Consider the following 26160-nt stretch of genomic DNA (forward strand, 5'->3'; position numbering starts at 1 on the left):
GCGTGCCGGGGGCGGGGCGGCGAGGGACAGTCCTCAAACCGCGGCTGGGAGCGCGCCCGCGCCTCACGTGAGGAGCGGGCCTTCAGCGGCCTGGCAACGGCCTTGTCCCCTGCCCCCGGCCGGAGGCGGCGGGCAGCGCTGTCTGGGCGGGACCCGGGCGTGACGGACGTGGATCCCGACCAACGAATATGCAGGTGGGGCGGGCCGTGGCCCAGGCACGCCTTCTTCCGTAACGTAGGGGCGGAGAAACGGGAGGCTGGAAAGGCAGGGCGGCCCAGGTGTTCGCGCAGGTCCTGACCTTTAATACACTTTGGCAAAAGTTAGCGAGGAGTTACAGTGCGCATTTAATGAGTCTGCGATTTGCTAATCCCTGGACTTGGCGTGGCAGACTATAAAATATTTTGAAGGCCAGTTCAGCCTGACACATGAATACTGAGGTTCTTGCCTCAAAGAACAGGCAGGTTAGTGGTGTAGACAGCCTAACACTGGCACAGAGTGAGGCTCTGTGGTTACCGGGAAAAGCAAATAGGTTGACTCATCAACCTAGAATTTAACCTACCAATCTCACCTTGAGGAATTTGAATGAATATTCTCCACCTGGACCCTCAAACGCTGCCCTTTGTCGTATTGCTCACCAGAACAGTGTGTCCAGAACAGCCTATGTGTCCAACCAGTTGCTTGAGCAATCCAATGAGTGAGATCCACATTGAGTCATCTCCAAAAGCGTCAACTGAAAAGCAAAACATGTTTAAAAGGCTACTGTCTATAGACAAAAAACACCACAAAAACATTTACAAGTGCAGATGCACTTGTAAAGAAAATGGAGGGCAGAGGAAGGAGACAGATTTCCCACTCAAATAGGACAATCTGAGCAAAGGCAACAGCGGCAGCTCCACGTGGTGGGTACACCAAGCTCAGGGCGGAGCTGAGGCTGAGGGACAGAGGCAGATCCACTTCTGAAAGCCTTCGGTGCCCTGGAAGAGAATCTGGGCTTCACCCTGAGGATGAAGGGGCAATAAGGGTTTTTAATTGGCAGTGTGACAAGTTTGGGCTTGAAGCTGAGAATGATTGGTCCAGCAACTGACTCAGGTCTCAGGCCTAAGGCAGTGGGGAGAGAAGGACCCGGATTAAAACAGTAAGGTCATACTACTAGTAAAACTGGAGGGGGCCATTTTGCTTGGGGAAGGAGAGTTTTTTACAGGGCTGTTTCCTGGCTAATTTCTATTGCAAAGGACTGGGTGAAGAGGTAGAGGAGGAACACCTGGTAGGGCAAGAGTCAGGAAGGTGACCTGAGGTAAAGGAATTAGAGAAGACTTCCTTGAGGAAATTGGTCTAGTGGATAGTTAAGGAGATAAGGGGGAGTAGCAAGTATTCAGAGAACAGAAAGGACATGAAAGAAGACTCTGGTTCCATCGCCAACTGAGAGAGGAGGGGGAATCCCACACACTGAAGGCAGGTGCTGGAAGACTCCACTTTTCCCCGACTTTTGATGCTGTTCGTACCTGTGCCCGAGATCTTTCATGTGTACTACTAAAGTGGCTGTAGGTGTCCTGGGCTCACACTATGTAATTAGGGTAGGCATGCGCTTTAATAATAGGAGTTAAGTACTTGATAAAATGGCAATTCAATACCACTTTTTAATCTCTTGCAATTAAGGCTGAAGGGAGACTGGGAGAAATAAGATGTAACTGCCCTCATCTCCACTCCTTTCATATTTTGACATTCAAAACGAATTTTCTACCAAGCAGCCTTTTAAAAGCTTTTCTTTCTTCTGGGAAAAAAGGAGTAAGAACATTGTGATACTTTGCAAGTCTAGATATGTATAAAATTTTCCCTTTTTCTTAGCCAATATAACTCCTGAATTAAAGAGTTATGAATTTAAAGCTATTGCAGGCACAGCTGCATGCATGTATACACAATAACCACAGGGCCTGTTCTGTACCTACAGTTTGCATGCCTTGTGGGAGATGGCAGGGAGATCCCTGGAACAGCACAGCGTGCTAATGTGCTCCTTTCCTGTCTCAGTGTGTTTCACTGCTCTTATTTGGTCCAGCCCAACCCCTCCATTGGGTTGGACCACCATCCTGCTTGAAAATATAACCAGAGGCCTAAGGAGAAGAGATAGATAGTCATAGAACAGCTACTATTTACTCTTGAGAGACTAATCATATAACATCGTGTTCTTTTACACTGGCCAACCTCTTGTGCTCTGTGACCACTGAGCCTCACCCTTGTTTCATCTGAGCTAAATCAGAAGCTTTACTCTCTTAGGAGCAAGGCAGAGTCCACCAAAAAATTTTATTTGGCCAAAATATGTAGTTAGCATTAACTGCTGTCCAAATGATAAATATCCCCAAAAGATAAATTTCTCCCAATATTAAATGACATATACAATGTTCATAAAATTCAGCTTTGTTAAAATTTATTCAAATCACGCAATTATTGCCTCTCAACCAGAAAATGTTTTGTTTCTTAAGAGTTCCAAATGATGAAAAAAGGTAGTAGTATGTTGAGAAAAATTCCAGTAAAATGAATGGGACAAAATTTCATAGCCCTGTGATTTTTGCTATGGTTGTTTATGATGCCTGTGGTTGGATGCTGTCACAGAAAAGATTCATATCTGCTAACCGGTGCAGACTACTCAACTTTTATGCATTTCAACTTCTTGACAATATGATGCTAATTAGTTTTACCTAGGTTAAAAGATGCACTAACGCAATAGTCTTGCAGTTACTGGCATCTTTTTTGACTGCACTTGTTTTAACAAACATTTGGCAATTTCACAAACACCAAGCCAGTGATCAGATCACTTCCAATTGCCATATACAGTATCCTTTAAAGCTGGTGGTCCTCTCCAAAGTATCTCTGCTTTTTCAAATTTTACCTGTCTCATGCTGTAGTGATCCATCAACAGGTGCCTAGTCACTGGTCCAGTTTTTACCTTTCCAAATGCAGCCAGGTACTGAGAAATTGTTGTAGCAAAACTTCTATATCTGCACCAAGGCCTAGACTTGCTGTTTTGAGGTTAGCTTCTGCCATGGCTCTCAGCTTATCTTCTCTTGAAACAGAGGTGAGTCTCCCTCAAGGCTCTTTTTTAGGCTCATATTCTCAGGATGAAATTTTTCAAACCACCAAGGAATAGTCCTCTGAGTCACAGAGCCTTTTCCTAAGGCAGAGTTGATATCCTACTTGCCTTAGCTGCACTATGTCCGAGTTTAAATTAAATTCATATAAAAGTGATTCACATATCTTTCAGTTCACTTTTGTTGAGAAAGTAAACATTAAAAGCAAACATCAAAGACAAATGAAGACTTTAACACCATTATGAATACAAAATGGTGCAAGCAAAAATAGGCCTGATACCAGGCACAGTGAAGTTTCAACTGGGCAAATAGAAATTTCAGTGGCGGAAACATATTTTTATCACTAGATTCAGCTGATATCAGTTTATATCAGGTGGATGTTACCTTTAAGCTTTTTGATTTTCCAATGGGAATATAATTTCCACTAATTTTATAATCATCTACCAAAAAGGGGAGCTTTCAAAATAAAATATGAGTTGTGCTTTTAATCCAAGAACTCAGTGGCTACGAACACTTTTTTTCAATGCTAACAGATTAAGACACCGATCAATGCAAAGATGGGAAAAAAATTCTCCCATAGTGGGCTGATACTTATTTATGCTTCTTTGACAGAGCACTTTTAGATTTTTCCCTTGCCCTTCTCATATGATCTGAATGACTGCTACATTTCATAATCTTTTTGTTTTACGAATCTTTACTTACTCAGAGTTTATCTTCTTTCACCTCTTTGACTTCTTCAGGTTTCATTCTTAATTTTTTTATGGATTAATAAAAACAATATATTTTAGGTGTATGAAAGAATTATTTGCCCAAGTTCACATTTTCCCCAGCAGTCATATATTCTAAATGGTACTAAAGTCTCCTGTCTAGTATATTTCTTAAAACCACAAACATAATAAACGTGTTCCCCAAGCCCAGCAGAATTCAAATCTAGTCAGTGGTTGTCAGTGTTTGAGGTGGGATACATCTTGGGGTAGGAGGGAAGTTTTATTTTTCAGCAACTTTGATTCCAGTTCTTTATTAGTACATATTTTGCCACAGTAATTTTTTTGCATCTAAGATGATAAAGTAGAAAGAAGGAAAGGGTCTCTGTTCCTTTTTTGTCCTCACTTAAATTCCAAATTAAACTTTCCAATAAATTAATAATCTTTGAAACTTTCCAGTAAATTGATAATCTTCTGTTACCAAAGCAAGGGGGAAAATATGACCTCAACCATAATATACTGTTACCAGAGACAAAAAAAAAAGATATTGTAACTATAAAATAATTAGGGAAGTGAGTATTATTGTGGTCTTTGATATTGTTCATAAATGGAACAGAAATGGGAGAACAAGATTTCTCATTGATACAGTGGATTTAATACAAGAAGCAACCTACCCCACTCCCAACAAGCATATTTGTTATAGTACAGCCAAAAAACAAAACTTGTTTTGATTCAGAAGTTAACCCAAAGAGACAGAAAATTTCCCAAATGCAAAAGGGAGGAGGGGGACCTCAGAGCCACCATAGTGAGGTGACACATGGATAGAATTCATTTACCAGAACTACATAAAAGAACTGGAACAGTCTGAAACAGTGACATATTTAAACAAATATGCTTAAAATGTTCCAAGAAAAACTTAGAAATAGATTTCATTAGGCAAAAAATTTTTACTTGTAAAAAAATAAAAATTTAAATGTCACATTGAATTTAGTTGTCATGTCTCCATAATGTCTCCAGTGTATACAGGTTGTTTTTTTTTTTTTAATTTTAAAGAGAAGAAGAAAAACAGATATAAAACAGTTTTAAAGCAGGCTAATAGGAGAGTAACAATAATTAATACATTGCATATTTTAATCTTCATAGTAGTTACTCCGAATACAAGATATAGGCAAGAAATACTGTCAAAAAATATTAGTACAAAATTTTCTCTTCAATGAACGAAGAGAAAGTAGCTGTATAAGTATTTTAACTATTTTGTGTATATATATACTTTTCCATTTTCTCTTCCTTCCTTACTCCTTTCCCCCATGAGTTTCTCTTTTCCTTTGAACAGTTTGTTCCCAATTCACAAAAGCTATTGTACATTTTGAATCCTACTTATACTTTCTGTTTACAAATATGAGTCTGATTTATTTCACTTATGAGTATGGTCTCAAGTTGTATCATTTACCTATAAAAGCCTCAAGTTTATTCTGCTGTATGGCTGATTAGTACTCCATTGTGTACAAATACCACATCTTTTTACCCATTCCTCGGTTGATGGGCATTTGGGTTGTTTCGAAGATTTAGCTATGACAAATTGTGCTGCTATAAACATGGGTGCACATAAATCGCTGTGGTAAGATGTTTTTAATTCTTCTGGGAACATGCCCAGTAGGAGAATAGCTGGATCAAATGGGGCCTCTAATCCTAGTTTTTTGAGGAATCTCCACACGGATTTCCACAGTGGTCTCACCAGTCCACACTCCCACTAACAGTGGAGGAGGGTTCCTTTTTCCCCACATCCCCACTAGCACTTGTTACTTTCTTTATTTTTGCTTTGTTTTTGTTTTTGTTTTTTTATTGTTTACTTTCTTGATGGCAGCCATTCTTTCAGGAGTGAGATGGAATCTCACTGTTATTTTAATTTGCAACTTTTGAATGACCAATGATGTCAAATTTTTTTCATGTATTTATTTGCTGTTTGTATTTCTTCATCTGAGACATGTGTATTCATTTCAGACACCCATTTTTGGATTGGGTCTTTGAATTTGGGGGGTCTGTTTTTTTCAATTCTTTATATGTTTTAGATATGTCTCTTGTCTGAGGGACAACTGACATAAATTTTTCCCACTCTGTGGGTTATCTTTTCATTCTGTTGATTTTTTTGTTATGCAAAAGCTTTTTAATGAGATGAGATCACAACTGTTGATTCTTTGAATTGGTTCCCATGAAGTTTGGTTTTTGTTCATAAAGTCTCTGCCTACACCTGTCTTCAAGATTTCTACCTACTTTCTCTTCCAGTAGATTCATTTCTGTTTTAATATTTAGATCTTTGATCTATTTTGACTTTAATTTATAGTGTATAGTGATAGGCATGGATCTATTATTAGTCTTCGACATGTGGAAAGCCAGTTTTTCCAGCACCATTTATTAAAAAGCCAACCTTTTCCAGTGAATGTATTTGGTTTCTTTGTGAAAGATAAGATAACTAAGTATGTTTGGAGTTGCATCTGGATCTTCTATTTTGTTCCATTGATCTTCAGACCTGCTTTATTGCCAATACCATGCTGATTTTATCTTGAGAGCATTGTAGTATAATTTCAAGTCAAGGATTGTGATGCCTCATGCTTTACCATTGTTGCCCAGGATTGCTTTTGCTACTCTAGGTTTAGAATTTTAGAAATGTTTTCTCTAGTTCTGTGAGATATTCTAATGATATTTTGATTGGGATTGCATTAAATCTGTATAATAGTTTTGGGAACAGGGCCATTTTCACTATGTTGGTTCTTCCTACCCATGAGCAGGTGATATCTTTTCATTTGCTGATATCTTCTTAGATTTCCTTTTTCAGAGTACTGTAATTTTCAATGTATAGATTTTTTTTACTTCCTTTGTTAGCTTGATTTCTAAGTATTTCATTTTTTTGGAGGGGATGCTATTGTGAAAGGTATGGTTTCACTAATTTCTCTTTTTGTTTGCTGCCTGTGTACAGGAATGCTATTGATTTCTCAGTGTTGACTTTGTATCCAGCTATGCTACTGAGTTTGGTTATTAAATCCATAAGTCTTTTGGTGGAGCTTTTGGGGTCTTCTTTGTAGAGTATCATGTCACCTGCAAATAATAATAATTTCACTTCTTCCTTTCCTATCCTTATTCCTTTTATTTCTTTCTCTTGTCTGCTCTGGCTAATGTTTCCAGAATTATATTGAATAGAAGTGGTGATAGTGGACATCCTTGTCTTGTTCCTGATTTTTAGACTGAAAGCTTTTAGTTTTTTTCCATTTAGTATGATATTGGCTGTTGGTTTGTCACAGATGGTATTTATCAAGTTGAGGTAAAGTCCATCTATTCTGATTTTCTGTAAGGTTTTTATCATGAATGGTTTTGGAGGTTTTCCAAAGCTTTTTCTCCACCTATTGAGATGATCATGTGATTTTTGTCTTTGGCTCTGTTGATAAGGTGTATTATATTTATTGGTTTGTGCATTTTGAACCATCCCTGCATCCCTGGGATGAATCCTACTTGGTCATGGTATATAATCTTCTTGATGATTTGCTGCATTCTGTTTGCTAGTATCTCATTGAGTATTTTTGCATCTATGTTCATTAGGGAGACTGACCTATAATTTTCTTTTTTGGCTGGGTTCTTCTTTGGTTTTAGAATCAGGTAATACTTGCTTCCAGGAATGATTTTGGAAGTATTGCTTCCCTTTCAATTTCCTTAAAGAGTTTCAGCATTAGTTTTTCTCTAAATTTCTTGTAGAACTCAACACTGAATCCATCAGGGCCTGGGCTTTGCTTTATTGGTAGGTTTTTAACTGCATTTTCAATTTATTGGCTGATATAGGGTTTTTTGGTCTTGTTTGAGACAGGGTTTTGTTACGCAGTTCAGGCTGGCCTTGAACTCACTTTGTAGCCCGGGATGGCCTCAAACTCACAGCGATCCTCCTGCCTCAGGCTCCCAAATGCTGGGACTACAGGCATGCACCACCTTTACAGTTTGCCTTCTGATGCTGGTGTTTTTGAAGAGTACTGATCAGTTATTTTGTCAAATATATATGATCTGGCTGGTGTTTTCTGACAAGTGGATAGAAGTTATGCAATTTTGGCAAGACTACATAGAAATGATATAAACTTTCAGTGAATCACATCATGGGGTTCATGTCAGTATGTCTTCTTATTATGATGCCAGGAACTCAGTTAATTTTCGTCAGGTTTTGTTGCTTTAAAAGTTACTATCTTTCCTTTTGTGATTAATGAAGATCTTGACAAGATTCTTGGAGACTATGCAAATTTTGTTTTTCCTCAACTTTGACACACTAATTTCAGCATCCATCAGTGTCTCCAAAGAAATCTCCCTCCCCCATCAGTGAGTCTTATCTACAGGCATTATTAATGCATTCAGTTAACACTGGTACTCTATTTACTGCATTTCTTGCACATTTACTAAATGGAATTCTACTATAAAGAAGAGATGTCCTTTCTCCTCTATTTATGTAAGTATGCACTCATGAATATTTACTTTAGTCCATGGATTAAAATCCAGTATCATTATTTGTTTTGTTCAAACTGTTAACTTTGGCCATTAGGAGATTCTCCAGGTGGGCTCCCATTTCTCTTTAAACAATACCCCACACACACGTACACTCTTGTTTTAAGCATTTCATTGTTTTCTGTCACATCAAAAATGTTCTCTAGTATCTTCCACGTCCCATTCCTAAAATAATTCTCCAAGGCTTCTGCCCCCTTTCATTGGAGAACTGAGTTTAGGAATAAAAGTCTAGATGCTCAGTTTCTTCATCATTCCTGAAAAATTACTGCTTCTACAACCTCTCAAGAGACAAAGCTACAAAATAATTGTATACAGATTAACCCACACATAACATGATTCCCTCAGATCCCAACCAACAGAGATTATTTAGCTTCCCCTTTCATTATTTGTGAAAAACCCAGTTCTTATTATCTAAAACATATTTGCCTATTTGTGCAATTTCAGTATACATATAAAGTAGTTTCAGAATTACTAATCCATACCTCTGTAAAAAATGTATTTACTGACTAGGTGTCAGTATTTATGTACCACTCTTTTTTTTTCTTTAAAACTGTGGTGTCCATCAACATGGTGTCTCCAAAGAAATCTCCCTCCCCCACCTCTGTCACCTCCAGTATCACGCCCTCGTGCCTGCTGCACATCTTCCATCCCTCCCTCCCTTCATCCTTTTCCAAGCAAACGCACACATGATCATCACTTGTCCTTCTGGTTTACCCTCCTTGTACTGATTTTTCAAAATTGCATGAATGCATGTGAATTCTTATAACTTGTAGGTATTGTTTTCTATCTTTCTTTCTGATGCAAAAGATGTATCTTTCTATAGATACTCTTAACATTTACTTTTTTCACTCAATAGTGTTTTTATGAAAAACTCCCTATCAGTTGACAGAAATCATCCTCACACTTTTTAGTCCATTGCATGGATAACCCATAGTAAATCAATCACTTCCTTATGTATAGGCATTCAGGTTGTTTCCATTGTTTTGTAATTAGACACAATCCTGTATATGAAAAGATTTGGGAAATGTAAATCAAAATCCAGTAAGAAAAGTTGGGCATGGTGGCACGTTTGTAATACCAGCTACTCCAGAGGCTGAGGCAGGAGGATTTCAAACTCAAGGCCTATTTGAGCAATATAGTAAGACCCTATCTCAGAAAAGCCAGGTATGGTGGCACATGCCAGTAACCCTAGCACTCTGAAAGGCTGAAGCAGGAGGAGTTCAACCTCAAGGCCAGTCTTGGCCATATAGTAAGACCTTGTCTCAAAAAAGCCAGGCATGATGATGCATACGAGGCATGATGACACATGACGATGTAATCCCAGCACTTTGGAAGGCTGAGGCAGAGGCTACTAAATTTGAGCCCAGCCTGGGCAACTTAGTGACTTATTGAGACCCCCCCAAATAAAAAATATAGCTCAGAAAAATAGACCTCAAAATAATAAATACAAGGGGCTAGAGATATAGCTCTGCACAAAAGCCCTGGGTTTAATCCCTGGTACAAAAAAAAAGTCAACAAGGTATCACTTTACAACACTATGACCATAATTTTAAAAATGGAAAATAACAAATATTAGCCAAAATATTGAAAAACTGGAATCCTCACACATTACTTCCAGGATGTAAAGTGGTACAGACACTGTGGAAAACAGTCTGATGGTCCCTCAAACAGCTGAATATAGAACTACTATATTACCCAGCAATGTCACTCCTGCCTCTATAGTCAAAATGGTTGAAAACAAGGACTTAAGCAGATACTTCAGTACTGATATTCATAGCAACAACATTAGTCACAATAGTCAAAAGGTGGAAACAAACCAAATGTACATTACTGGATGAACAGATAAAATATGGTATTCATACAATGGAATATTATTCAACCATTAAAGAAAGAAAGAAAGAAGAAAGAGGGAAGAAGGGAGGGAGGGAGGGAAGAAGAAAAGAAGGAAGGAAGGAAGGTAGGAAGGAAGGAAGGAAGGAAGGAAGGAAGGAAGGAAGGAAGGAAGGAAGGAAGGAAAGAAGGAAGGAAAGGCAAGGAAGGAAATTTGATCCTTAGAAGTCCATAGAGTCAACAAATCTAGAGAGGCAGGAGCCTTCTCTGAGAACAGGGTTTCCATCAGGGGTGCTGCAAAAGCTTTCAGTACAGATAGTGGTGATGGGTACCAAGCATTGAAAACATAATTAATGCCATAGAATTACACAGTTATAAATAATTAAAAGGAGAAATATTGTTTATATAACCACAAAAAGAAAAGGTCAAAAATGCATAACCTCTGTTCTCTTGTCAGAAAACACCAGCCAGATCACATATATTTCATAAAATAACTCGTCAGTACTCTTCTAAAGCACCATCAAAAAACAAACTATGGAGATGATGCATAACTTTCTGAAGAAATGCCAGACTTTCAAAATGCCTGCACCATTTTACATTCCCACTATGTATATAAGGATCCCAAATTCTTCTAACATCCTCACCAACACCTTGTATTTTATCTTTCTTTTTTAACTGCTATCCTGGTAGGGTAATATCTCCTTGTTTTGATTTATATTTCCTAATGACTAAGAATGCTGAACATCTCATGTGGATTTCTTTCCTTGTTTGCTTGTTTGAGATGGTGTTCTTGCTATGTTGCCTTGGCTGATCTTGAACTTAACAATCCTCCAGCCTCAGCCTACCAAATATCAGGGATCACAGGTATTCACCACTGAGTCCAGTTTATACATTTCAATACCTTCTTTGGACAAATGTCTATTCGAATCCTTTGCCCATGTTTCATTTGGGTTATTTATCTTTTTATTATTAAGAGTTGAGAGTTCTTTATAAATTCTACGTATGTCTCTTATCAGATATATAGTTTGCAAACATTTTTTCCATCCTGTGGGATATCTTTTCACTTTCAAAGATAGTATCATTTGCAGTATAACATATTCAATTTTGATGCAGTCCTACTTATCTTTGTTTCTTTTATGGCTTATGCGTTTGGTATTATATTTGAGAAACCACTATCTAACCCATGGTCACGAAGATTTAATGCTCGATTTTCTCTAGAAACACTGCTGTATTATCAGATCCTACTTTTAGGTCTGAGATCTGTTTTTGTGATCTATTTTTAGTACACTCTCCTGTGTTTTATTAGGTAGAAGCCCAATTCATTTTTGTCACATGTAGGTACCCAGCATGCCATCCACTGTAAATACTATTCCTGGCACCACTATTGAAGGTCAACTGACTGTCTTCCTAGCTATTTTTGCAAGACTGCTTTTCCACAGTCACTTTAGAATCACTTTTTCTAATTCCATCGAATAACTTGCTGACATTTTTATTAGGACTGTCCTGATTTCACATATTAACTTAACAGGAATGATACCTTTTAGGATATTGAATCAATTTGTTCAATAAAAAAGGATGTTTTTCCATTTGTTTAAGCTGCTTTAGTGTCTTTCAAGAATGCTTTCAGTTTTTCTGCTATAGGTTTTAAACATTTCTTAGTAAATTATTCCTGTGTATTTCAGCTTCTCTGTTGCTGTTATAAATAGGGTTCTCTGTAAAACGATGTTCTGTATTTATGGTTTCTATATATGAAAATTGATCTTCTGTGTTCAGTTTAACATGTTCCCACTAGCTCAAATCACTGCTAGTACATGCATGACTGTCCCCCTGAGCTGCTTGTACCACCCATAGGACTGGTGCATGCTTCCCAATGGATAGTCATGTGTGGACCAGTTCCAGCACTCTTCTGAGACACACAAATTACAGCCTGGCATGAATGTGGTAGATCTGACAGTTCAATGAGCTCTTTCTTCCAATCCTAGTCCTTTCCTCTCATCTGCTCCTCTGCCTTCCTCTCCTCCCCCTTCCCTTCCCCTCTTTTCCTTTCTCCTCCCAGCTCCTCTCTTTTCTTCTCCTTCTTTCCCTCCTTTCTCATGCTGGGGACTGAGCCCAGGGGCCTGATACACACTAAGCATACCCTCTACCACTGAGCTATACTCCTACTCCCCTAAGATCCTTGCCTGTTTGAGTTAGTTTTACTATCAATTGTCTGGGATCCAGGTACACCATTAACTTCATACACACATAGTTTTACTTCTTCATTATGCAAACCTAACACCTCTGATTGATTTATCTGACCTAAATCATTAGTTAATTTACCTCTAGCCAAATGCTGACATAGTAGTAGAGACAGCTGGGATGCTTGGCTTGTTTCTGATCTTAATGAAAACGCATGCCTTCAGTGTTTCCCTGCTCAAATAATGTATAGACTTTATCATGGTCCTCAGACATTCTCTGAGGAATCAACACCAGCCTTCCAGTCAAACCTATAGAACAGTGCCATTTTTAATAAGATGAGATCTGCCTTGTTGATTCTTTGTAACGTTTCCCATGAGATATATGTTTCCTATTCTTAGTCCTTTTCAGTTCAATACATAGTAAATCCTTAATAATGCTAACTAAACTATCAGTCTAAGAACTGATATAACATAGGCTAGACTAGAAGAAGGGAATTAGTTATGAAATTATTACATTAACCCCAGAAAGACAGTCTGTTGGCCTGTTCTGTAATGACAGCAGGGTAATATATTTAAAAATAGAAAGGAAGAGATGGGCTAAGAATTTGAGAGACCTTTCAAAAGAGGAGAAAGAACAAGAAAAACACAAATTGATTACTGATGGTAAATCAGAAATAAATAAAAATGATCTAACAGTTTCAGCATGAAAAAGGAGGCACAAGATCACTTATAATAGCTAGTGTGGAGGAAAGGAACAGCAAAACTACAAAATGTAGTTCTCCTTTTAGTCCTTTTCAGTTTGATACACAGTTATGAAATTATTCCACTAACCCCAGAAAGACAGTCTATTGCCTGTTCTGTAATGAAAGAGGTGAGCTCCAGTAAAAAGAAAAAGGAGGTGGGTCCTTCTCTTCTCCAGGAAGGACCTTGAAAAACCCCATAAACTCTGAAGACCTTTATTTCTTTTCTAGGTTCCTTGCTACCTGAAGAAGTCTATAGCTTTCACATATTTTTAGAAATGGAAAAATTTTTATATTAACTGCTTTGTACTGAACATACAATAATATACATATATACATGTATACGTGTATATATATGTATGTATGTGTATATTTATATATTTAAAATACTCAGTATAGCAGGCTGAGTGCCTGTAATCCCAGCACTAAGAAAGCCGAGGCACAAGAACCACTAGTTAGAGGTCACTCTAGGGTACATAGTGAGAGCTTTTCTCTCAAAAAAATCAATTAATTATGCAATTTGTTTAGTTTTGACATATATACATATATCTGTGAAACCAACACCACAATTAAGATAGTGAACATAACCATCATTCCCCAGAATTTCCTCCTACCCCTTGGTAATCCCCCTCTTGCCTGCCCTCCCTACTCCGCTTCCTCCATCCTCTGGCAAGTATTAACCAGCCTTTTGTTATAAATTAGTTTGAGTGTTTCTGGCAGAGAGAAAAGAAAAAGAAACATTTTGAAACAGGCTAGAGTATTCCATTCTTTAAGGTCTGTATTAGCTTGACATATAGTTCAATGGTACAGCATTTGCCTAACTTGCAAAAAGCCTGGGTTCAATGCCAAGCTTTGAAAAAAGAAAAAAAAAATCTGTACTTAGGAGAAACATTTAACTGGAGCTTAACATGCTGCTGGCATTTTATCATAGTCTAACTGATCTGATGGCAGGGAAATACCCAACAACAGCCCACTCAAGTTATCCTACCACAGTTGAGGGGAAGCAGAAACTGAATTACACCAATGAAGTCCACATTCTAGAAGCAAAAGCTCTCAGAAAGACTCAGACCTTATCATATAGTTCTACAGAACATCTCCCCTCTCCCACATCTTACCACCATATTTTTAAATGCCTATTTATAGCAATTTCATTTACTCAGTATTTCATAGGTGGCTATAAAAAAATTAGGGTATACTAAAAGGCAAAAATATACAGTTTGAAAAGACAGAACGAATCAAAACTAGACTGACACATAGCAATGATGTATCAAAGTAGGAATTAAAACAACTCTGATTAATATGCTAAGAGCTCTAACAGGTAAAGTACACTGCATGCAACAACTGGGCAATGTTAGCAGAGATGGAAATTCTATGAAGGAACCAAACAAATACTAGAAATCAAAAATACTGTAAAAAATGAAAAATGGCTTTGATGGGCTTACTAGTAAAGTGGACATGGCCCAAAAAGAATCTGTGAGCTTCAAGGCATTTCAAAAGAAATCTCCAAAACTGAGAACACAACAGAAAAAAGGTGGCAGGGGGTTAAAAAACAACTATAAAAGGAATACATATGTATAAGGGGAATGCCAGAAGGAGAAGTGAGAAGAAAAAAGATGAGGCAAGAAGATCACAAATTCAAGCCCAATTTGAACAATTTAGAGACTTAGCAAGACCCTGTCTCAAAATTTAAAAAAAATTAAAAATTAAAGGTCTAGGGGTGTAGCTTATTGTACAAGCCTTGGATTCAATCTCCATTATCAAAAAATAAATGAAAACACATAAGGCAGAAAAGTGTGACAGGTAAAAATAGGAAAAACAAGAGCAACAAACATAAATGGTAACGAATATACCAATAATCACTTTCAAAGTCAGTGGCCTCAATACACCAATTAAAAGAGGCTTCTAAGAGCACATCAAAAAACCTAACCCACTTATATATGTTGTCTACAAGAAAATCACTTAATATAAAGAATATAAATTTAAAATAAATGGATGAAGAGAGATATACCACGCTAACACCAAACAAAAGAAAGTAGGAATAGTTCTATTAATTTAAGACAGGGCAGATTTCAAAGCAAGCAAAGTTATCAAGAATAAAGACAGGCATTAAGTTATGATAAAAGAGTCTATCTCCAAAAAAGCGTAATAATTATTAACACATATGTACCTACAGCCAGCCTCTGTCTGTCCCTGGAGCTCGCCATCTATGCTGCACCATGGCATCCAGAGGATCATCCTTCAAGGCATGGGACCATGGGGCTTCTGCGTCTTGGGTAGCAAAGACTTTGAGCTGCCTCTCACCATTCCTCAGGTCACTCCTGGAAGCAAAGCTGCCACAGCTAATTTATGTATTAGAGATGCAGTCACAGCCATTGATGGGGAAAATACCAACAATATGATGCACTTGGAAACTCAGAACAAAATCAAGGGCTGTACAGACAACATGATTTTCACAGTAATCAGATCTGAACATAAAATTTGATCCCCTCTAGTGACTGCAGAAGTGAAACACATCCATACAAGATGAAATTAGCCTCTGAACCCCAGATGAGCCTACACATAGGAAGTGCCCATAACTGAAGGGCCATGCCCTCTACTGCCTCACCTGCCTCCAGCACTGCCCTCCCCCCAGGTCATCAAGAACCAGTACAGCAATCCAGCTGGCCTCTACCCTACTGAAAATATCTTTAACTTCAACAGTGCTATAGAGTCTTTGCAGCCAGTGGGGAAGAGGTGAATGGCAGAACCTTAGGTCATTCCCAGCATTCTGGGTTTTTGGGTTTTTTTTGTTTTTTTTTCCCCCGGTATCAGGGATCAAACTCACGACCTTGCGCTTGTGGGGTAGGTGCTGTGCCACTGAGCTAAATCCCCAGCCCCATCCCCAGCATTCTGGTAGCCTCCTCATTGACAAAAATCTGAAGTTTACAAGATGCTTTAGGAGAAACAGGAGTTAAATAAGCCCCCCCCCCAAAAAAAAAACAGTCCACATCATTCCTAGTTTTGCAGGAAATCCTAGAGTCAGAGGAAAAAGGATATCCCAACAAGCCCTCAGGATTCAGAAGTGTTAAAGCTCTAGTCACCAAAATGGCTGCATCTGTTGGAAATGCTCAGAACTTGCCCATGTGTGAGAAATGTGGCACTGGCATTGTTGGCGTGTTTGTGAAGCTGTGGGACTGTCACCACCACCCTGAGTGTTATGTGTGCACCAGTTGTGGTACCAGCCTGAAACAGAAGGGCCATTTCTTTGTAGGGGATCAGATTACTGTGAAGAGCATACCTGGGCACGGGTCGCACCATCCGAGGGCTACAATGTGGTCACCGTGTTCACCAAGTGATCCAGCAGCTCTGCACTAACTCTGCAGAACGGCTCTTCTCCAGCCATCCTCTACTGCACCGCTGCCTGAGTGGCAGGACCCTCTCCTCTCGGAGTGTTCTGTGCTTCCCTGCACATTAAATGGTGAGTCTCCTCGTAGGCTAATTGACTCACTGGCTATGTGATGCCTGCTTTTAGTTATTGGAAAATGGTTTTTTCTGTCCCATACCAGCAACATTGTGTCTTCTTCACCTGAGTTCTTCTCTGCTGCAAATGGACCTTAGTCATATTTGAACCAGCCCAAATTGAGTATGTCTGATACAGATTTTGTTTTATTCAATAAATTTATAAATAGTGAAGCAAAAAAAAAAAAAAAAAACAACAAAACAACAAAAAACCCAAACTATAGGTAATGTCGATTTGGTAGTAAAAAAAAAAAACAAACAAACTGCAGATTTTCCCAATAAGATCAGGAACAAGCAGAGATATACCCTCTTACCACTGCTTTGCATATTGTGTGAGGAGTCCTAACTCAGTAAGAAAAGAAAAACTACAATTTGAGAAGGGAAAGATAAAACCATCTTGTAGTGCATTACAGCAAAGTTAAAGGACACAAGATTAACACAAAAGTCAATCCCTTCCTTATATACCAGCAATGAAAAAGTTAAATTTGAAATTAAAGTGACAATACGAGTTACCTTAACAACTCCCCAAAATAAAACATTCAATTATAAGTACAACATAATAGGTACAAGATCTACATGAGGAAAACTATAAAACTCTAATGAAAGTAATCAAACAAGAACTACATAAATGAAGAGAGATTCCACGTAGATAGGGAGACTCAAAATTGTCAAAATGTCAGTTCTCCCCAACTTGATTCACAGATTCCATACAAATCTCATCAAAATCCAACCTAGTTATTCTGTAGATAGAGACAAACTGATTGTAAAGTTTATATGGGTAGGCAAAAGATAAGAATAAAAGGAAAACAATAAAAGTTGAATGTCTGACACTACACTTAGAATGAATAGATCGATGGATCCCAAATTTGGTTCTATATATTGACACACATGGCACCACCCTTGTACCAAGAGCACATGAAAAAGCTTTCACAATAAGCCTATCTGGGGAAGCATAAGGTAGGCTGTAAGCAGGTTCAAAAATGACTTGAAAGTCATTTGACAGAACAAAGCAAGGAGAGTGCCTCAGGTTCTATGTGGTTAGGGGGTGGGTCTGAAATTGTGTGGTTCCTAGTTACTTTCAGTGCTGAAAGAAAGCATCAGGATTGCATTGCCAACTTGATCAGATGAGGGGCAGAAGTGTTCAGGTCTCAAATCTGTCAGCAATCAAACATCAAAAACAGACAATGCTTGCAGATGTGACTCAGTAGTAGAGCACTTGCATAGCACATGTAGGGACCCTGGGTTTAATCTCCAGCACCACAAAAAGAAATAAAGAGTTAAGAAGTTTATCACAGTTCATCCCCTGATGTGCAGTGTAAGCAAGTTCATATGGTACTTTATGAGGTCTAGAGAGAGTAAGCCCAGTACCTGTTTCTAATAGTATCAGGGATTAAAAAAAAAATTCTCAGCAACTTCCAATACGAGAAAAAAAAAAAAAAAGTATTGGGGATAGAGTTGCCTTTAGCTAACCAAATAATTTTTCAGAAACTTTACCAGGACAGCAGGGTCTTGTACTATATATAAGGCAATGACCCATACCCTTTTGGTGAGATCCTTTGTAAGTATTTATATATCTTGAAGGAGTATGTCATTCAATCTCTTTGGGGCTGAAATGTAGCTCAGTGGTAGAGCACTTGCCTGGCACACCTGAGGGCCTGTCCTCAATCCCCAGCATCACAACGAAAAGGATATGAACCAATCTCTTTGGTAGATTACATCAATATGATGTCATACCTGTGCTTGTAGAGGAAGTTGGATAGTCTAAGATCTCGCCTATAATGACTGTGTGTGATGGCAGGGCTACTGAGTACCCCACGGGTAGCTAGGTAAAAGTGTATTATGTTCCCCTGAAGGTGATAGGTCCATCTGTGGCCAAGAGATCCTTGAAATATGCAGTGTCTAAAGCATGTTAGCAAGTCTATGTAGAATATTTATGGGTTGTTTATAGGAAGGAGTCAATTTCAGTACTATTAGTATGCAGGCTTTGACAAATGGGATTGACAGGATTAGTCATTCATTCTTTCCAAATTTTAAAAGTAATTAAAATGTGGCTATAAATGGAGAAACAGGATAAAATAGTCCCATCTCTAAATAGGGCCATGTTAACCACTTTAACAGGGAAAGTCTGCATGTGTGGTCCCATTTGGTCATGCCTATTTTAAGTGCCACATACTTAATTTTAATGTATTACACCATGGGATATTTAGGACAATAGACTCTATGGTTACAGTGAGACTCTACATTTACAGTGAGACTATCTGTTCTCTACTTTGTAATTTCTCTAAAAGTACAGAAATACCTTGTTTAAATTTACTCATATGCTTAGATATAAATATAATTTGAGCCCTATTATCAATTAAGGAAGGTCCTGAAGTTTTGCCAGTTGTTGCATTTCAGCAGATGTTAAAATTTAATTCAGAATTGATATTATGCCTTTTTATCTTTTTGTTGAGAAAATTTTAAATCAAATTTTGAATTTCTAATTGGGCCAAACACAGACTGTTTCAGTATTCTGTTTCCTTGGTCTCTCTGGATGCTTAAGTTCTTGTCCTCAATTTAGAGTCCTTTGTGTTTCTCCTGAGTTTCCTGAGCACATGCCATGGCCAGAAATCTCTTAAGGCCATAAACCAGGCAGTCACAGCACTCACTTGATTACCCAGTTCTCAGGGCCACTATCCTTTATGCTTGATGTCCAGTGTCCTGAAAATCATTGAAATATTTTGTCTGCTTTATGCTGATTTCAAGTAGGGTTGGAGGGGATATGATCTCTATGACTCTATTGGCTAAAAATGAAGTTTTTCACTGTTTTTTCTTTTGTTTTCCTTTCACTTTAGGTCCTGGGGATTGAACCTAGGCCCTTGCACAGGCTAACCAGGTACAACAGTCCACTGCTATATCCTCAGCCCCCCACAAACAGGATATAGATAATTATATACTACACTGATCTTACTCAGATATTTTATATTTTAACATTTAAATCCCACAAGAAAAACTGAAGAGATATTGCCCCCAAATAATGATGAGCCTTGAATCAAGAATTATTTACCAGAAGCTGGGTGTGGTGGTAATCCCAACATTTGGGAGGCTGAGGCAGGAGGATTATTGCAAGTTTGAGATCAGCCTGGGATACAAAGTGAGCTCAAGGACAGTCTGAACTGCATAGCGAGACCCTGTCTCAAAAAGATAAAAAAACAGAATTATTTACCAGAAATGAACTTTTTAAAAAAATACCATCAGCAAGAATAAGCATTGCAATTCATTTATTGAAAGGAACAGTTAATGCTTAATTTTTATTTATTTTTAAAATTTTTTGACCAATTTTGCATACTTACATCTGGCAATCTGAACAACTACTTTGAAGACAACAATATACAATATAACAACCACTGTTGTGGTTCATGTCATCTTGTGTTTTAAAGTTCTGTATCATTTCTAATGTTTTTTATTATTTTTTACTCTCTTTAAAATTAAAGGGCTCCACTCACTGCCACCATTACAGGAAGGAGTGTTGGACTTGGGAAGCCTCAGGGAGCTATCTGTGAGCCTGGGTTCTCTAACTCTGCACTTATGGCCATCCCAGGGAGGTTTCTAGGGCCAGGAAGCCTCAGTGAGCTGTCTGGGAGACCAGGACCCTGGTTCCACCCCTTGCTTCCATCATGGGAAGGTGCCTTGGACTTGGGAAGCCTCAGTGAGCTGTCTGAGAGCCAGGGACTTCTGGCTCTGCCCCCTGATGCCATTGTGAGAAGGTGCCTTGGACTCAGGGAGCTTTGATGAGCTGTCTGGGATCCAGGTCCTCTGGCTTGGCTCCCTGCTAGCATTGCAGGGAGGTTTCTTCCCAGGACCGAAAAGAAATAATAATTTAAGAATAACTTATTTCTAAAGCATAACTGGACCCCAGATATACCCAGGTCTGCGTTTTATTAAATATAACATGTGGCTCCTTCGAACCACCATGTCCATTTCTTTTAAAAAAGGTAACATATACTATACATAAGTAATCTTGTCATTTTCTTCATTTTATACTCTTTGTTCAAATCAAGTTTGCAGATATTAACTCTTTGCTTAAAATTAAGCTTATCAAGAATATCATGGACCTCATTCAAAACCACTAGACTTTTCTAGTTAAATCAGAAGTAATGAAAATCTGACATTCAATTAATAAGTTGGGGTCCACAAATTGCTGGCATCACAGTTTATGCCTGAGCTCTGCACATGCACTGAGCTGCCTGGGGACACAGGACCAGGCAGTCCGTGATCACGCCACCAGTGTAGCCTGTACCTGGGTCCGGCACACACCCTGAGCTGCCTCGGGACACTAGATCAGGCAGTCCCCAGTCGTTTGACATGGCAGTAAGTGGCTGAGTGCCAAGAGAGCCAGGTACACCCCACCAACTTCCTGGGGACAATAGAGCAGGTGGCCCATGATCTTGCCACCTGTGCAGTCTGCATCTGGGCCCTCCATGCACTCTGAGCTGCCTGGGGACATGGGGCCAGAAAGCCCATGAGCCACTGACACTGAGGTTCACATCTCAGCCCACCATGCACATGCCCTGAGCTGCCTGGGAACAGTGGCCCAGAAGGCCCATGAATCACTGACACCACAATTCATATCTGGGCCCACCCTGCACATGCCCTGAGCCACTTGGGGACACTGGATCAGGTGGTCAGCAATCCACTGCTACCTTGGTTCATGTCTGAGAACTGGGAGAACTAGGTACACTCCACCAACTGCCTGATGAACCCAGACTGAGCAGCCTATCTTTGGGGCCACTGAGGGGCAGCTCTCACCACTATGAAAACAAGGGACACTAGCAACCTTTGGTGAGCTGCCAGGGAAGAGAGAGACTGTCTCTGGCATCAAAAATGACAAGATGAAGGACCAAAATGCAATCTCACAACTCCACCCCACTCAGAACAAGTCCAGAAAACATGGACATAGGAGAACTTGGTAATCACACACCTGAAATAGCCGAAATGATTACAATGGAAGTAAAGAAACAGCTCCATCAGACCATAGGAGAAATCAGATCAGAAATAATCAATCCGGCAAAAAATGAAATGACAACAATAATGAAAGAATTGCTCAGCACATCTAAAGAAGACATATATAAAAAATAGATGAGCATAGGAAACTGAAGCAAACATTAAATGAACAATATAAGAAAGAACTAGAATGCATGCAACAGATTCAAAGAGATAGCCAGGAAATCAAAACTTCCATTGAAAGCTGGCAAAACTGCTTAAATGAAGCCAAAGATAGAATTTTAGATCTCTAAGACAGCATGGCAACTAATGATTGCAAAAGGAAAGATCTCCTAAAATTAACAAAGAACCAGGAAAAATCAATTCAACAGCTGCAAGACAAGGCAAAGAGAAATAACATAAGACTAATAGGTGTCAATGCAACAGCAAGTGGCTACACAAAGGGCATAAAAAGAATATTTGTAAATATTAGCAGAAAATTTCCCAAGCATGGAAAAAGAATCTGATGTACAGATAAATGAGGCAAATAGAACTACAACTAGTCACAACCAAAATAAAACTACACCCAGACATGTAATAGTCAAGATCCCAGATATCCAGCAAAAGAACAGAACATTAAAAGCCATTAGAGAAAAGAAACAGATCACTTATAAAGGAAAGCCCATCAGAATCACGACAGATTTCTCAACACAAACCATCCAGTCAAGAAGAGCTTGGAGTGAAGTATTCCAGGTCCTGAGACAAAAGAGCCTCCAACCCAGGTTTATGTATCCTGCAAAACTATCCTTCAAATTTAATGGAGAAATAAAATATTTTCACAACAAAGAAAAACTGAAGAACTTCATGAATGCCAAACCACCCCTACAAAGAGTACTAAAAGATATTCTAGACAGGAACCTCAGACAGCTTCAGGAACACCAGTGAGCTGGCACCATCCCTCCGCCATGAGTTTAGGAGCCAGGCAAAACCCCAGATAGCTATAGGGGCCTGGGATCCACTCCCCATCCCTCCCCTCCTCCCCCCCCCCATTGGACCTGAGCTGAACCTCAGACAGCTTTGGGAACTCTGGTGAGCTATTGCTGCCCCCTGTCTACCCGAGTTTAGGATCGAGGCAGAAACCTGGACAGCTTTAGGGGCCTGGGGTCCACACCCTGCCCCTTCCTGCCATCCCCCTTCTCCCATTGGAGCTGAGCTGAACCTTAGACAGCTTCAGGAACTCTGGTGAGCTGGCCCCACCTCTGCCCAACCAGCTTGGGAACCAAGGGGAGCCTCAGACAACCTTAAGGGCCTTGGGTGCCCCTCCCTGCCCCTACCCCACACCCTCAGGGGAGCTAAGGTGAAACTCAGACAGCTTCAGGGGCCTCAGTGAATGCTCACTTACACCCCCCCAACTGGTGTGGGCACCAGATAGGGTAGTGGCAGTGTATGGAGCTGTAGTAACAATGAGCCACCCACTACTACACCCCAGTGGAAACAGAGCTGAAACTCAGATAGCTTTGGGAACCCCTAAGTGGGAGCAAAGCTGAGCCCAAGACAGCTGTGGGAGCATTATGGATCACACCTGCCCACACATACACACCATCGAGGGAATCACACTGAGCACTGGGGACCTTTGGGTCCTTTCCCTGCTACTACAACATCATCCTGGGAATGAGGCTGAGCTCCAGGGAACCTCTGTATCTCTAAAAAAGACAAAATGAAAGAGCAAAATGCAATTGTAGACCTCTACCCCAACCACAACAAGTCCAGGAGATATAAACACAGAAGAGGTTGGAAGTCATACACCTGAAATTTCTAAAATGATAGCAGCTGAGGTAAAGACACAACTCCATCAGGCCATAGAAGATATCAGATCAGAAATAATCTCTGAGGTAAAAAAAAAAAATAACAACAATAATGAAAGAATTGCTTAGCACATCTAAAGAAGACATAGAAAAAAAATAGAGGAGCATAGTAAATTAATGAAACCTTGAATGAATAGTATAGGAAAGAACTGGAATGCATGAAACAGATTCAAACAGATATGCAGGAAATTAAAACTTCCATCAAAATCAGTCAAAACCGCTTGAATGAACCTGAAGATAGACTTTCATACCTTGAAGACAGCATTGCTGTGAATGACCGTGGAAGGAAGGATCTCTTAAAAATAACAAGAAACCAAGGGATAACAATTCAACAGCTGCAAGATGAAGCAAAGAAAAACAATGTAAGTTTAATAGGTATCAATGAAACAGCAGGCATCAGCACAAATGACATGAAAAGACTATTTGCAGAACTAATAGCAGAAAATTTCCCAAGCATGGAAAAAGAATTGGACATCCAGAGAATTGAGGCATATAGAACTCCAACTAGCCATAACCAAAATAAATCTACACCCAGACATATAGTGATCAATATCCCAGAAACTGAACAAAAGAACAGAATATTAAAAACTGTAGGGGAAATTAAAAAGATCACCTATAAAGGAAAGCCCATCAGAATCAAGACAGATTTCTCAACACAAACCATCAAGTCAAGAAGAGCTTGGAGTGAAATATTTCAGGTCCTGAAAGAAAACAACTTCCAGATTGATGTACCTTGCAAAACTATCCTTCATAATTAATGGAGAAATAAAATATTTCCACATTAAAGATCAGCTGAAGAACTTCATGAGCACCAAATCAACCCTACAAAGAATACTAGATATTCTAGAAAGAGATAAAAGAGACCGCAACTTTAAGAAAAACAACAGAAAAGAAATGCCAAGCAGAGCAAGCAATTAAATGGAGGTAAACAAGAGCAACCAACAGAGGGAAAACAACATGACAAAGATAAGCCAGTACGTATCAATTATAACCATCAATGTAAACGGACTCAATTCACCAACCAAAAGAAGTAGACTGGCAGATTGGATGAAGAAACAAAATCCAGCCATATGTTGTATACAAGAAACACATTTAATTCAAAAGGAAATTCATAAACTGAAAATCAAAGGATGGAAGACAATACTCCATGTGAGAGGTACCCAGAAAAAAGTGGGTATAGCTATTCTATTTTGCAGACAACAGGAACTTCAAGCCAAGAACAATTAAAAGAGATAAAGAATGCCACTACATACTTGTCAGGGGAAAACTTCAAGAGAAAGAGATAACAATCATAAACATCATGCACCAAGCACAGGACAACCCAACTATATAAGACAAATTTTAACAGACATGAAAAATAAAACAAGCAGCAACACAATCATGACAGGATACTTCAATACCCCATTGTCACAAAGGGATAGAACAACTAGACAAAAAATTAGCAAAGAAAATAACAGAACTAAACCAAACATGTGAACAATTGCCCTTAGTAGACCTGTACAGAGTGTTCCACACAACAGCATCAGAATACACATTCTTCTCAGCTGCATATGGGACATTCTCTAAAATAGACAATATGCTAGCACATAGAACATGCTTAAGGAAATGCAAAGGAGTTGAAATTATCTCATGCATACTATCAGACAATAGTGCATTGAAATTAGAAATTATAACAAAGGAAATCTCAAGAACTCCATAAACACATGGAAATTAAATAGCACCCTCCTGAACAATCAATGGTCATAGATGAAATCAAAGAAGAAATTAAACACTATGTACAATCAAATGAAAATGTAGATACAACTTACAGGAACCTGTGGGATGCAATGAAAGCAATCCTCAGAGAGAAATTTATAACAGTGAATTCCTACCTCAGGAAAACAGAATGAGCACAAATAAACAATCTTATGCTGCACCAAAAGGAGAACAAATCAAACCAAAAGCCCAGAGAAGGCAGGAAATTATAAAGCTCAGGGCAGAAATTTTAGTGCGATGGAGACTAAAAACATTATGCAAAAAAATTAATGAATCAGAGAGTTGGTTCTTTGAAAGAATAAATAAAATTGATAAACCCCTAGCCAACCTCATTTTAAAAAGGAAAGAAAAAGCTGAAATACAAGCAATAAGGAATGAAAGAGATGAAATCACTACAGATTCTGTAGAAATTCAAAAGATCACAAATACCTACTTTGAAAATTTTTACTCCCACAGGATGGAAAACATGGAGGAAATGGACAGATTTCTAGATACATATGAATTACAAAAGCTGAATTAAGAAGATATAAAAATCCTGAATAACTTGATATCTGCAAGCAAAATTGAAAATGTAACAAAAAGCTTAGCAATGAGGAAAAGCCCAGGTCCTGATGGATTCACAGCTGAGTTCTACAAGAACTCAGGGATTTATCACCAATACTTCTCAAACTCTTTAAGGAAATTGAAAAGGAAGGAATTCTCCCCAACTCATTCCTGGAGGCAAGTACTATCCTGATACCAAAATGAGAGAAAGACCCTACCAAAAAAGAGAACAAGAGGCCAAACTCCCTAATGAATATAGATGCAAAAATTCTCAATAAAATACTACCAAACAGAATGCAGCAAATCATCCAGAAGATTCTACACTACTACCAAGTGGAATTCATAGCAGGAATGCAGGGATGCTTCAATATATGCAAATCAAATAATGTAATATACCATATCAATAGAGCCAAAAACAAAAATCACATGATCATCTCAATTGATGCAGAAAAAGCTTTTGAAAAAAATCC

At 38.8% G+C, this 26160-nt stretch overlaps 1 protein-coding gene and 1 pseudogene across 1 annotated transcript in view; one reads left to right on the top strand and one right to left on the bottom strand.

The window, feature by feature from the left end:
* Nucleotides 1–8968, bottom strand: part of LOC102015256 (chromosome unknown open reading frame, human C16orf87) — a gene marked incomplete in the record, with an annotated part of 32696 nt that extends 23728 nt beyond the window's left edge. Inside the window, 3 exon segments of the mRNA XM_013518584.1 lie at nt 1–308; nt 636–763; nt 8920–8968. Coding sequence (XP_013374038.1) covers nt 1–308; nt 636–763; nt 8920–8968 — 485 coding nt within the window.
* A 6305-nt stretch (nt 8969–15273) lies between these two features.
* On the top strand, nt 15274–20512 carry LOC102018140 (annotated as a pseudogene).
* Nucleotides 20513–26160: the final 5648 nt, after the last annotated feature.

This window comes from Chinchilla lanigera, unplaced genomic scaffold, assembly GCF_000276665.1.
Source record: "Chinchilla lanigera isolate Chin_1 unplaced genomic scaffold, ChiLan1.0 scaffold00047, whole genome shotgun sequence".
Taxonomy (NCBI): Eukaryota; Metazoa; Chordata; class Mammalia; order Rodentia; family Chinchillidae; genus Chinchilla; species Chinchilla lanigera.